General features: G+C 39.8%; 4 protein-coding genes across 12 annotated transcripts in view; 2 read left to right on the top strand and 2 right to left on the bottom strand.

Annotated features, from left to right (window-relative positions):
- Positions 1 to 1,125, top strand: part of LOC116850842 (flightin) — a 7,822-nt gene extending 6,697 nt beyond the window's left edge. Inside the window, exons 4-5 of one of the 2 annotated variants that reach the window (XR_004379454.1) lie at positions 127 to 389; positions 466 to 1,125. The gene's annotated coding sequence lies outside the window, so the exon portion shown is untranslated. Of the gene's footprint in view, positions 1 to 126 lie in introns of both variants that reach the window. The other variant, XR_004379453.1, reaches the window with a different exon arrangement.
- LOC116850840 overlaps positions 1 to 6,524 on the bottom strand; it is a 10,879-nt gene extending 4,355 nt beyond the window's left edge. For both annotated transcript variants that reach the window (XM_032829572.1, XM_032829570.1), the window contains exons 1-2: positions 6,362 to 6,524; positions 1,166 to 1,372 (exon numbers count right to left, since the gene is read on the bottom strand). In XM_032829572.1, the coding sequence (XP_032685463.1) occupies positions 1,166 to 1,346 (181 nt within the window). In that variant the 5' untranslated portion in view covers positions 1,347 to 1,372; positions 6,362 to 6,524. The remainder of the gene's footprint in view (positions 1 to 1,165; positions 1,373 to 6,361) is intronic.
- On the top strand, positions 3,560 to 12,243 carry LOC116850839 (meckelin). Of its 7 annotated transcripts, none has more exons than XM_032829564.1 (14): positions 3,560 to 4,075; positions 4,343 to 4,695; positions 7,325 to 7,862; positions 8,370 to 8,671; positions 8,759 to 8,953; positions 9,041 to 9,307; positions 9,386 to 9,540; positions 9,612 to 9,777; positions 9,858 to 10,142; positions 10,318 to 10,785; positions 10,880 to 11,145; positions 11,215 to 11,395; positions 11,556 to 11,766; positions 11,839 to 12,243. In XM_032829564.1, the coding sequence occupies exons 3-14, from the start codon at positions 7,442 to 7,444 to the stop codon at positions 12,060 to 12,062; spliced, it is 3,141 nt and encodes a 1,046-aa protein (XP_032685455.1). In that variant the 5' UTR covers positions 3,560 to 4,075; positions 4,343 to 4,695; positions 7,325 to 7,441; the 3' UTR covers positions 12,063 to 12,243. The 7 variants fall into 7 exon arrangements, with proteins under 7 accessions (XP_032685455.1, XP_032685454.1, XP_032685457.1 ...); XM_032829563.1 differs by having other exon boundaries at positions 3,560 to 4,226; XM_032829566.1 differs by having other exon boundaries at positions 3,560 to 4,695; positions 7,325 to 7,646; positions 7,701 to 7,862.
- Positions 12,244 to 12,391: 148 nt separating this feature from the next.
- Positions 12,392 to 13,526, bottom strand: LOC116850843 (NADH dehydrogenase [ubiquinone] 1 beta subcomplex subunit 3). The gene is made up of 2 exons (XM_032829576.1): positions 13,359 to 13,526; positions 12,392 to 13,022 (listed from the first exon to the last, which is right to left on the bottom strand). Exon 2 carries the CDS (start codon positions 13,020 to 13,022, stop codon positions 12,699 to 12,701), a length of 324 nt encoding a protein of 107 aa, XP_032685467.1. The 5' UTR covers positions 13,359 to 13,526; the 3' UTR covers positions 12,392 to 12,698.
- Between the last annotated feature and the right edge of the window lie 349 nt (positions 13,527 to 13,875).

The raw sequence follows: 13,875 nt of genomic DNA, 5'->3' as shown, positions 1-13,875 counted from the left end.
TTTTTTTTTTTTTTTTTTTTTATCGCACGGCGTGGATTCTCGTTTCTCGCGCGACGAAAGGCCGCGCGCAGAGCCGCGTAAATTTATTCGCCGCTAACCGCACGATCACTGTCAACTTTATTGCAGACATATCACTCAGGAGGACACGCAACACCTTTCATAAATCGCCCCACCGTGGTCTGTGTTGATGCGAGACGCGAGCGTGAGTGTGCATGCGGACTGTATGCACCCCAAACGCCCGGAGCTCAACTGGAGGCTGAGATAAAGTTTTGCGATGTCGAAGTCCGACGAAACGATCCTCGAGAGGAAGAAGAAGAAGCTGGCACGGTTCTCGCAGCCACGGTTTCTCGATCACCGCAGATCGTCGATCTAATCGTTGTAGCGCACGCGTACGTGTCAATCATTACACCAAGACCTCCCGCGTAACATCACGAGTACTTAGAAAATCCAAACAACATTCAACAGTATTTATTCAACAAGTCGCAAGATGATACATCGAATAGGGGGTGGGATCAACAACAATCAAGAGACTAACTACAGACAAGAAGGCGAGACAACGGAAATCGATGCACGCAAAACAGAGAACCGGCTCTGGCACTGGAGAAAAGGATGACGCCTAGCTTTATCTGCTCGAATAAGCCTGTTGAAACGCGAGCACCTCGTTCGCTGATCACCACAGCACCGCACAGCTTTGTGAACTTAACAGTATCGAGAAAGGACTGTACAAAGTATCCAAAAGACTGTATCTCTCATTAAATTAATCTCATTATACAATTCTTTATCTCTCATAATGTTTTTTCTGTTTTTTCTCTTTTTGTTTTAATTTATCCACAATACTCTTTACAAATTCAACAGGTTTAACGATCGCGAGACTAATCGAGGATCGCGATCTTCTAGTTCAGGATGAGATCGTAATCTGACGGTATATCGCGCGCGCGCGCAGCGAGGTGGACGATGATCGATCATGCGAGTCGTGGGAGTTGGAGCGAGATTGCAGGGGAGAGGTGGCGAAGGAAACTAGGAGATAAGAGTTCATCTCAGATACTTGATTTTTGACACAACGAATCTATTCAGCGTGCCTCGTCGACGATCTCTCGAGGAGGGTCTGGGAGAAGTCTTACAACACTCCGTCAAAACCACTTTGGAAAACGACTGAACAGGTTACCGATGTCGCTACGGCGGGCCGCGATCTCATCAGCTAGTGAATTTCTCGGCTCCGGGAACAACGGCCGTCCGCTGTACTTCCGATCTAGGTGGTCGACCATGGGTTTGTAATAGGACTCGCCCTTGTCGTAATTGCTGCCGTAGATGCGCGTACGCGGCCTGCTAAGGATTGGTCTGGACATCTCGCTTAGGCTGCCTTCTTGTTGAGCTGCAAAGACAAATCGAATGAATTGATAAGAACGTATTAAGGGAATCGTATTAGAGAACGATCGGTAGCGAAGATAACTATGGTAACTTTTTGAGCTTTCATACGTATCATACGATCTCTCATCAAGTATTTTCTTGTCATAAAATATTTCTTAGTATTTCTTAGTATTTCTTAGTATTTCATAAAATCGAATATTTCAGGAGTGCAGTCAACTGTTGTTTAATCATCTGCCAAACTTGATTGCATAAATCTTGACTCGAGCGCATAATTGGCAGTCTGCGAGCACATTTAACGCCGATCAAATACGGATATCACGGCGGCATTGTTATTAACATAACAACGAGCTCTAATTCCAATGTGTGAGCGAACGCCTCAGTTATGCACCACCCACGTGCAGCGGTGAATAACGCGGAGAATCATTTTGCCAACGTAAGACACGTGGCTTGAGTTTCTCGATCCTCGTCTTCCACGTGGCGAGCTACCGGGAGGACCGTGACGTGCTATACCGCGTGTAACAAAAGTCCGACAAGTTCTCTCTCTCTTTATCTTTCTCGATGGTTCGTAGTCGGCAAACTGGAGCGAGCGGCTGTACGCTGATCGAAAATAGCCCGCGTCTAATTTGGTGCCCGTGAACTGAACTGGCACGGCACACGCAAGCCCGGGACAGACTCTCTGAATACGAGGCGTGAATCTCTGAGCGCCCACTCGCCCTTACTTCAGGGCCGTCCTCTGTATCTGTGTACGTGATAACGATCGTAGACACGGTCTATCTCGTGGCAAATTCATTATCGCACTCTCGACCGCTGGCCGGAATCAGAACGCGGGAACGCGACTATCTGTTTAATTAGGCGAAAATCGATAAGAATGGAATAATTACTCTCATGTGCTTACACCAAAGACTGAGCAATTGTATCTGTGTTGTATCTAGGCAAGTAGACGCATGATAAACGTTGATGGACATTTGATTGAAGAATTTTAGAAAAGCTCAAGAATTATTCCTATTCTGTAACTAACACTGTCGTTAAAACACGGAAAAAAGAATATGTATAAAATATTTTTCTTTTCGTATAAATTCTTTTCAATTTTACTATGTCTTTTGAACTCCAAGGGTGGACAGTAAAATCTATCTTGCTAAGGAACATAGTAAATTTCGCTAAAAACATAGCAAATGTTTTAATAACATATTTCAATTTTTAAAATATAAGTAGCATATATAAAATGAAAGGATAATGAATTACTACAGAATATCGATCTATTTCTCGATTACAAAATCCTATAGAAATTTGTCTTGTGAAATTCTTTCCGTACATAGAATAGATCTACAGGAAAGTAGATTACTGATGATCACGCGAATAATTCACCAATGTACTCGCGAATACAGATCGACATTGGTTGGACGATGATTCAAGTCGCTCCTCGTCGCTTTCGATAACGCCACGACGCGTTCGCGAGTCTTCAGTCTCAGATCGCAAGATTAATGTCTCTCGCCCGCCTACGTCTTTTGTTTCGAAATTATTTTTAAGTCGAGAGGCTGCGCGACCACGGGCCGTGCACCGCACGGTTGTGCGGCGACAAATATCGCACAAATAGGCTAATGAGCGCAGTACACGGCAGCAGATTTATTTTCGTCGGCTATTAAATTATCGAGGCTACTAAAAGGCGAATTCCTCAGGTTACACTTGCAAACAAATTAACAACGCGCCGCATTGTACACACATAATGAGGCAGCGCCAAATTCCTGCTCTGTGAGCGAAAAGTCCGTTAGACAAAGTTGCAAATTTAATGGCGATTAATCAAGTTTTACTTGATACTCGGCGACGAGCCTCGTAGAGGCAGATTCGGGCGGTTACATCGGAGAATTTCATAGAAAATATTGTAGGATTTTGTAATTGAGGAATAGATCGATATTCTAATAAGTAATTCATTCTAATCTTTCATTTCATACATGTGTTACTTTTTCGGGAATTATGAAATGTGCTTTCAAAACATGTACTATGCTTCTAGCGAAATCTGCTACGTTTCTAGCGAAATAGACCTTACTGTCAGTTTATTTCTGAACTACTAAGAATATAGTAAAATTGAAAAGAATTTATAAAAAAAAAAGATACTATAATATTCTCCTCATGTAGAAACTCGAATACGTATTCCGGCGAATTACGCCAAAAATTCTTGATGTGCATCAACGAGAGAGAAAGAGAGGGGGAGAGAGAGAGAGAGAGAGAGAGAGAGAGAGAGAGAGAAAGTGCGACGGACAATGCATCACATGACGATAGAACTGTTTTGACAGCTGGTCGTTTCGTACGCGGCGGCGATTTATTTATTATTTTTATTTTTTAAGCAAACAACGATATGGTTTTTCATTGGCTCTTTCTCGAGGCGAGAGATGGCCGGATCATCGACACAAATACTCCAATAATAGCGGTAGTTCGAAATAGGCGTTACGGCGCGCCGTCCGACGCGTTGGAAATAAATTCGCAAGCTCGGAATAAACAGATGATATGACATCTCGAAAGAGAGAAAGAGAGAGATAGATAGAAAGAGAGAGAGAGGCGGTGATTCCCCGGTGGAGGACAAGCGCAGGTTTTACGTCGAGAATCGTTCATGCCAAAGAGGTGACAAACTATAGTTGGCTTCTTTCGATCAAGAGGATCGTTTGCTCGACTTAATTGGCGTGTACGCGTCTGGCGCGCGTCCGCTTGAAAAGTAACTATAATTTAGAGCAGATCAACTTATTACTCAATCGCTCGTTCATACATCCAAAGGCATTTTACTATGAGCGACGCAGCGTCATGTCTGCACGTTCCAAGTCGCGTTCCATTCAGGAAAATCGCGGCTCGCCGACGCGCAAGTCAACGTATTTACCATTCTCTCTCGCTCGAAATATTGAAATTGCTATTTAAAATAAAGTATATGTACAATTTTAAATCTACTCGAATGTCAAATAGTAATCGAGATTTTTTTCATTTGCAGACATGCACGGCCATCAAAGTATCGATCATATATCTTTTCCTTCAGCACGAAAAGTTTTTTTTTATATTTATATTTGTTCAATACCAATTATATTTTCTGTTGTTCAAATGAAAAAGTGATAGTCATATTATCATTAGTGTTATAGTAGTATATTTAATATAAAGAGAGATTGTTTTTATTGACGAATTCAATTGAACTTTTCACTCTTCACGAATTCGTGCTGGAGAAAAAGATACATGATCGATAGATCAAGAGTTGAAAACGCCACGGAGCTTGACTGAAAAGCGCGCCCCAGCCGTACGCGACCGAGAAGATTGGGAAAAAAAGATTTGGTTGGATTAACCAAGTTTTTGGTAAAATATGAACGAATCAGAATTCTGTTTGAAGTTACCAGAATCCTGTTAAAATTAACAAGATCTGTGGTTAAGAAGAACTTGCAACTGTTCAAGCTGAGTTCAAGCTGTGAAAATAGCATTGACGGAATGACGAGGCTGTTTAAAGTGTCAACTGGTGATCCTCAGAAAAACTTAGCCTCGCGCTGTTTAGTGGAATCGGCACTCGCACGAGCAATGAATTATCCCGGGGCCCGTTTGGACGTGCTTTGCGCGACAGTCTGTAGAAAGAGCGTCGACGACCAGTGAAACGGATCAGCGACAGACCGGACGCGGGGCCGCACACAAATGCGGTAATGAGTTACTCGCCGCGATATAATGCCAACTGTTTTAGATTCTGACTCAGCGCGACTCGGCTCGTTTCATCTCGTCTCCTTGCGTCTCGTCTCGTCGTTTTCCCGTGTATATTATTTAACGTATAGCCCCGAATACACGCGCGACAGCGGCGGACTTAAATAAATCGCGCAATTGCGCCGCGTCCTCGTGTCAATTTGTGCGGACTCTGCGAGTATCGAATGTCGAGCGCAGTTTTCGCAAGAGAGCTCATCGCCGCGCGACGGCGATGAAGCTTTTACGACCGCGTAAATAATCCCTTAACGGGGGACACCTGTGCCACGTATCCCATATTTGTTTTGGCATGATGCTTTCGACTTTTTGACAAAAACGAAATTCAGAATTCAAACGTGGCAAACTCCTATGCGTCTCCCCGCGAAATCTCTAGCGATTACGCGCGCGAAAGCGAATTTTTCGCTCGATCGAAACGGCGCTCAAGATGGTCGGACACAACGCGTGCGTACGTGCGTTCGTTCGTTCGTTCGTTCTCTCTTTCTCGTTGCGTAAGCTCGACAAATTTAGCCGGTAGACAGCACTTTAAAAACGGCGATATCGATTACAAAATGATCCCAGTTGCGCGCATAATCGGCGCCACAGTTTCGCCAACTACATCATTTTTTAACGCTGTTAACGAGCAATTAATTATGCCGATATGATTGATATTAAACGTGATACTCATTTATTCAATTAATTGGTAATTTTGTGTCGCTATGGTACTGAGAAATCTGCGATTTTTATCGGATTGATTGTTACCGCATTAAGTACACACCGTAACCAATCATGTAAGAAAGAATAAACATCGTTTGGGAGAAACATACGGGCGATCGTGAGGAATAGATGTTTCTGCGTTTTGAGCGGGTCGTGAATATTAATATCGCCTGCAAAATGATGATTAAAAATCGGCACGGTTACACAAGTTTCGGGACGCACTGTTGAGAGCACGTTTGTGCTTAGCGCGTGTATATAGAATCAGGTATGCGCTCTTTAATTGTGGAACGATCCCGAGCGTGCAATTATGATTTCGCAATCGCGATTATGACGGACGACGGCTGTCAGCACTCCGTTAACGATGCCAATCCGATCGGGAATGTAATTGGTATACGACGAACGCCGTTAATCTCGCTCACCACGATATGCCCGCTGCGTTGCATCACGATCGAACTCGCCGTTACGGCGAAGCCTGTGTATGCGCAATACAAACAATACAAATCGAACCACCTGCCTGATCTGTCCGTCAACGGGAGTTTTACCAACGGGAAGAGACACGCGCGCGCGGATATCAAGGCGCCCTTACCTAGACGATAGTAACGAGGTGTTATCCCTTAGGGTGCTGTTTCGTCGGAAGTAGCGGCGCGACTCCCACGGCGGTCGCGACGCCCGAATTGTTTCCCACTCTCCGCAGCCGCGCTATCCCTACTTACTTGCTTACTTACTTAGCTACCGCCTGCTGCTTCCGACGGAACCATGGAACTATACGTGAACGTGATCCTGACGAAATTGACGCGTAAATGTAGTTTACGTCGTTCACGTAGTATGTCCTCCGGAAGCACTTTCTTGATCCATAAGACGCGAAAACTAATGATCCCTTTTTCATTTTGGGCAGCCAGCTTTATCGTTAAACAGATACCAGTTAATTGGTTCGTTTGATTGTACATACTCACACAGCAGGAATGTCCCAAATACATCATAGGGATATCTTGAAAATATCATATATCTTAATATATCTTTAGGATATCTCTATGATATATTTTAGACACCTCTGCTGTGTAGGTATGAATTAGAAAAGAACATAGAATTTGACATAAGTGTGATTTATTATTATTATTGTAGATTGTAGTGTTATTTGATTCATTTTTTATTGAAACACTTTGGAATTTATTGATAGAATCTCATATTGCACTAATTTTGTAAAATTGTTAAGTCTGCAATTACATTCTATGTATTACTTTATATCTCTTCGATCAGTTATATCAGTTTCAATTTATAAGAACGGAATTTTTGCAATAACCCACAAATATGGTTTGGAAAGTTTATTCATGATAATGAAATCAAAGAGTTTGGGTAAAACATATTTGTGTGATCATATCTCTAGTCGACTGACTGTTATTTTATGCGTAATCGTTTACAGGTAGCTCAGAGATAATTAGCATAAAAGAAACTTACAATTGTGGTCCCAGTACTTGCAACAATTGTTCCGCTTCGGGACCTCTCGTTCAAATTGAATTACGTATTTGTCACGTGACGTATTTGTTTGTAGTGACCAACATATTATGATGAAAAAACAAATCCGTTTCAAGCGTTGGCAGTACTTGAACACTGAAGTTGCCGGCATCGTCGTCATGGCAACCATTACCATGGCGGCGTGTAAACAAATATGAACTGCATCCGTGACAGTTGCAATCGTTACGCGACACTGATTGCAATTATTCTCCCGTCATTCGCGGGCGCGATTAACGTGAACAATGACGTGCTCGAGTACTGGATACCGAGTTCCTGCAGGTATGACGAGTACTTCGATACACTCTCCTTATCGTGCTCGCGATGTAACGCCAGCAGGAATCTTGAGCCGGCCACGAATCGTAAGTTTTTCACATTTTATTTTCTCATGATATACTTATCTGAGCTTCACGCAGGTTTGCAATGCACGTGCAACATATTCAGCAGGACGATCGGCTACGAGAACGGCAATCCTCTTTGTGCCGCTTGCGGCCCCGACATGATCGCGACCGCTGATGGAAGGGAATGCATCCTGCGCCCGAATGCGACATGCAAATGTTCTTCGAATCAAATAAGACGTAATTCCGACAATATTTCTTAACCAGCTCTTAGTCTAATGTGATTTGTTAGGAATTAAGGTTTCCTGATTAATGCAAAAAGCAGAGCAATTTTTCTTGATTATTCCCCATAATTATACAAAAATACAAAAAATATTATGGTATAGTAATAATATAAGATAAAGTAATAATATAAGATAAGATTACGCATAATAATACTTTTTTTTTATTAATTTTTGGTTTGTCTTTATTTATAATTGAGGTGATTAAATTATTAAAATGTTTCTTGATTCAAATAAGACTTATCTGAGATAATTAATTAATTTAATTTCGATCATTTTTCTTAACCAGCTTTTAGTTTAATGTTTATTGAGAACTAGAGTTTCTTGATTAATGCAAAAAGTAATTTTTTTTATTTTACACAATTTTATAGAAATATAGAAAATATTGGTGTAAGATAAAATTTAATAGCATAAGAAGAATTATAAATTAAAAATATAAGATAAGACTTGCTCAACACATTTTCAGTGGACAGAAATGTGAACGGCATATTGTTGGACACAGTGCTTTGTGTAACATGTGTCCAAGGTACGTACCCATCCGTCGACTGTTCCAAATGCTTGCCGTGCGACGGCCGCGAGTATAGCGGTCGTGCGAATTGCGTGTGCCCGAGCGCGACGCACGTAAGACTACGGAATTACTGTTTGCGCAAGGACGACGTTGCTGACTGGCCTGATGTCAGAAGCACGTATCTGATGAAATTTCAAAGCGAGAACGTGGACAGTTATTACCTGCGAAGTGAATTGCAAGTAGCAGTGCATCTCTGCAAGGTACACATACACACAGAGATTCACTCTAAGACTACCTTAGTCTTACGTTTCCTTGAAGATGTTACGAACTTGATGATTGCTTTTCAGAGGAAAGACAGAATGGCGTGCGAACATTTGTCGAATATATGCGCCCTGACTCTCTACACGGATGGCATAGCTTGCATGCTTTTTATGCACACACCTTTGGCACCGGTGTGGTTGTTCTACAGCAAGCAAGACACTGTGTCGATACTAAACGACACGAAGATAACTGAGAGATACAGTCTCAGAAGAGGAGATAATGTACGATAAACGAGATGCGTGTATCCGATAATTTAATCTTTGGCGATAATTTAATTAATTTGTTTCAAATTTATTGTGCATTTTTAGAGCAGTATCCTCGACTTCGCAATAGCCAAGTTCTCGTTGAACGGCAAATTCTTGTCCATCGGCAGGCCCAGTCTTCCTTGCCAGCTTTTGAGAAATGTGAGGTTCGGTGTGAATTACAACAAAAAATGCAAAACCACCGCTATCGAACTATTGAACGCACAAGTGGAGTTATTATCTCCCTATTTAATATTCAAGGACGGCAATAAGTCTTTCACGCACTCGTTACCTGTGATCGTCAAATCTGCGGGAGAAGTAAAACTATATTTTGTAGATAAATAATAATAAATTAATCAACAATAAAAAATAGCTTAAGAAATATTCATCTAATTGTTTTACGCTTCACAGAATATTGGCGAAATCTTGCAACAGCAGTTAGTGCGAAAATTTTTTCTAGTCGACAATGTAAGCGGCTTCAAGACGTTACCCACGTTTATGAACATTGGATTCGCGAAAGCGTCGGAGCTCTCTGTCCTTCGATACATGAAGTCTCTAACTATTTTGTAAGTCACTCGTAACCTTCATCAACATTTTTGCAAACGATCGACAAGCGATGAAGAGACGTTTCTTGCAGAGTGAACGTTCAGAACGGAGAAGAACATGGCAAAATCTTTGCGCCCTTCTTAATCGTACAGTACGACGAACTGACACAACAGGATCTTCTCAATAATCCAGATGTCGTAATAGAATATAAAGTTACATTCACATTGAAGGACAGTGACGTGGACTACAATGTGCAGGTCAAAATCACAGTTATTAAAAAGTCGAAGTAATGTATCCCACGCAATGATATAATTCATTTTTAAATGTCAAATTTCAGATAACTATTGGAGTGCTGACGGGGGTAGCTCTGATATTTTCCACGATCAGGGCAGGGAGTTATTACAAGCGCAATCACAACGGCAATCTTAGTATAACCGTTTTATTGTGGTTCCTGGTCTACGCAATGGGCGCTGTTGGGAATGTCATCACTTTTGTGTGCATCAGCGCGTGCGTGTATTTGTTCGTCTTTTACAAAGGCCAAACTGTACCGTACATTTTACTTCCCGGCGATACCAATGAAAAAAGAATCCAGATATACATAAGTGTAGCATTCAGCTTCAAAGTAAGCAGAATAATGCGGTTATATCGGATATTAATTAAAAATCTACAGACATTTTTGATAATTAAATGATTTCCTACAAATAATTTAACGAAATTTACATATCCTTCTTGCGACATGTAAACTGTTCATGTACTTTTAGTATGTTATCGTAATTGATTCGGTTTTCTTCATCCAGATTGTAGAGATGATAGGCTTCATCTGTCAGCACTGGGATTTAAGTATATTCTTCGTTGACTGGGAGCAACCGAGAACGATACACAATCAAGTGAAATACGACTCGCCGCATACCTCCCTGCGAAAATTATACGCCAACAGATTTCCACGTAGCGACGGAGCATCCACAAGAATATCGTCGGACATCATCGCATCCAAGAGAAAGAAAAGATTGCGTAAAACAGACGGAAATGCGAGCCCGAGCGGGATCTCAAAGTCTTCCGCGACTGATAAGTACGCGCCGGACTTCTCTTCCGTTTGCTCACTGTCGAGGTCGCCTTTGCAGGAGGCAGCAGAGCATAATTACACTCACAACCTGCCGATCAGCGTCTGGAGGACCTACTTTGTCGCGAACGAATGGTGTAAACTGCAGACTAAACGGAGAATAAACGTAGCGTTGCAGTCGATTTACACTCTGTGCGTTTTGCAGGTGTGAGACTCTAGAGAAAATATCTCTATTTACAAAACTGTTATAATCTACAGCAAATCAAATAATAATCATATAAATATTCGTATCATTATAGATATTCGACTTGGAGTCGTGGATGCTGGCGGTACCGGAAGCGAACGTTGCAGACAAATCTGAAGTGAAGAATAATTTTACGCTGCAATACGCGATTTGTACGTTTGTATATATATCTGTGTACTTTATACAATGGTTGATCCGCATCATGTTTTATGAGCGGTACATCCGGAACAGATTGCAGAAATTCGTAGACTTGTGCTCAGTTGCGAATATCAGCGTACTCATTTTGGCGCACAATTATTATGGTTTCTACATCCACGGCAGGTAATTCAAGCAACAGCATTATTGCGCGAGACTGCGACAAATTCTGTTAATTTTGTTTTTTCGTGACAGATCTGTACATGGATATGCGGATACCGATCTTCCTACGCTAATAAACGACTTAAAGAAGGAGGAGGACAACTTGTGCGCACATAGAGGCCTGGTACCTGGAACGACCGAGCAGACTTTTATAGTATCATTGACCCAGTCTTTCAAATCTTTGTACGACGAGCTTATGAAGCAGAAGGATAATGTGAGTTCGATATTTGCGAAAATGCTGCGTTAATATCTCATTGATTTTGACTTTTTTATTGTTTGATTTAACTTTTCACGATAGCTTTTATATAATTATGAAAATTGTTATGGTTATTATAATTATGACTATTATATGTATCTCATAATGTATATTTTAGGGAAATATAGGAGCATTCAGAAGTAGTGAAACACCTTCTAAAAGCTGGAAACAATTGAACGAAATCAGATCGAAAGTGAGAATATTTCTGACACAATTCCTAGATCATTGCTCAGAAAGTGAGGATTATATAATTAAGGAACAACATATATTGGAGAAACTGTGCGATGTTTTTTTCCAAGATGCCAAAGATAAATCTGTCTTCTATATCGGTAATAAAATTTGCGCAATATTGATAAAAATTAACGCGTGCATAGTCATTTCTAAATGCGACTTTATTGCAGATAACAATTATTCCTTCAACAGAGTGATACTTTACGGAAACGAATGGCTACTAGCGACCTTTGAGATCACCGTATTCGCGTTCTTTCTGGCATTGTACGGCACTTATGTACTCGCCTGTATAACGACAGTTCTCGTATCGCAGTTATTTCTGATAATCATCAGATTTAATGTTAAGAGAAATCTCTGCAACAAGTCATTATTGGATAAGAGATTTTTAATGTAGAGGTTGTAAAATTAATTATAACTAAATTATGGCTAACTAAATTATAATAGATATAACTTATAATAAATATTATAACATATTAATATTAATAGTTATTACTTCAAATTTGTTTCGCATGAGATATTCAAATCTGAATTTAGAATTAGATCTGTTTCTCAGTTAAAACATATATATATATGACATTATATTTGCAATCGCGATTCTGAAGAACTCATTTAATTCTAAATTTAAATGAGTATCTCACTTGAAAAGAGTTTCAAACAACGACTATTAATACAGGCCATAGACTTATGACAGGAGTTAAACCAATATCATGTAATTAGCACTTGTTAATTCTTAAAGTTAGTCCTCATTCAACTAAGAATTTTATTGTAATAATCTATATAAAGCTTAAAATTAATTTTTGATTATTCTATGATTATTAATTAGAATCATATTTTTACATTTGTATACAGAAAACTGAAACAAGATTTTTAGCAAATAATAATATAAAACAGACACAAGAGTCTTTTATCAAAAGAATGGAGAATTTTTGTATCTTAATATATTCATGCAGCTATCACATTTTATAGTGACATTATCAACTACCCCATACTATTGCTTTTTAATGCACAATGTTAATACCTAAGTTGGATATTAGTGATGGTCATCCCCATGGTTATCCTTGTGATGAGAATGACCAGAATAATCGATGCCAAAATATTTCTCCACAGCTATGGTGATTAGAAACGCTGGTATGGCAATTCTCCAGCCTCTAGTTAGAATTATTAATGGACGTGGTATATGTTTATTATATTGTGTTTGGTAACGCCACACATGATTTCTCAACCAAGGATCCTTTAATCCTCGCTTGGCTAACTTTTCCTGAACTGCTTTTAATTGCGGGACATCTTCCACCTTGTAAATTTCATGATTTGGTATCACATACGGTGGCTTATGACCATGCTCATGACCTCCCATCTAGAGAACAGTGAATAATGGAACTACTTTTAATTACATCCTATATATTGCAAATATATTAAAGATAGCCAATTATTTTCATTATATACAAACAATAAAGCTTATCGACAATTGCGCTTATCATATATCAACATGTCAAATCAGTAAATATGTTCAAAACCCTAGATTTTTTCAAGTTTCTCACGGTAGAGGTTAATTTTGATGGTTGTCAGTTTTACGAATAGAAGAGATACTAATAAAATGTTTTATGAGATATTTATCAATATGTATTTATTATTACATATACTGAACGTGGCGTGTTAATAAGTTTTATTGAATTAAAGTTACATAATTCACCTTTTCAAGCTAGACTTTAAATCCCACTTGTCCTGTCTAAACACTTGTCGTTATGTCATGATTAATAAGGTTCATCTAGAGATACATCCAGAAACTCGGCACAGTTTACATACAGTAGGTTTGTTCTTTTTCGAAGAACTTTCTGAACTAGTGTGCACTAGTGCATGGAGTGTACAACAAAGCGTTCTTTTTTTAGCGGAAATGACGTCGCATCGCTATTCTTTTTCGAAGTGCAACAGGGGTCAGTGCAACTAGAGAACCTTTAGTACAGAGAATCGCCAACTTGGGCTGCGTTCCGAAATTCACTGCCAGTACTGAAATTCTATAGTATACGTTACATGAACTATAGATTTTCAGTACTGACAGTGAATTTAGGAACGCAGCTTGGTCACGTGACCAGCTAATTGACTGGCATAAATATATACGGATTTATATATTGCGACGCTAATGCAGAACAAATGCTTATATATATATATATATATATATATATATATATATATATATATATATATATATA

This window comes from Odontomachus brunneus, unplaced genomic scaffold, assembly GCF_010583005.1.
Source record: "Odontomachus brunneus isolate Ranch 3 - 2012 unplaced genomic scaffold, Obru_v1 Obru_scaffold_157, whole genome shotgun sequence".
NCBI lineage: Eukaryota > Metazoa > Arthropoda > Insecta > Hymenoptera > Formicidae > Odontomachus > Odontomachus brunneus.
This window is presented reverse-complemented; position numbering and strand designations above follow the sequence as displayed.

Bases quoted from the DNA above. Each gene is read 5' to 3' on its own strand.
- LOC116850843 (XM_032829576.1), bottom strand. From the start codon at position 13,022: ATGGGAGGTCATGAGCATGGTCATAAGCCACCGTATGTGATACCAAAT.
- LOC116850839 (XM_032829564.1), top strand. From the start codon at position 7,442: ATGAACTGCATCCGTGACAGTTGCAATCGTTACGCGACACTGATTGCA. The intron at 8,672-8,758 runs GTACACATACAC...ATTGCTTTTCAG, and splicing joins TAGCAGTGCATCTCTGCAAG to AGGAAAGACAGAATGGCGTG. The intron at 11,396-11,555 runs GTGAGTTCGATA...TGTATATTTTAG, and splicing joins TTATGAAGCAGAAGGATAAT to GGAAATATAGGAGCATTCAG.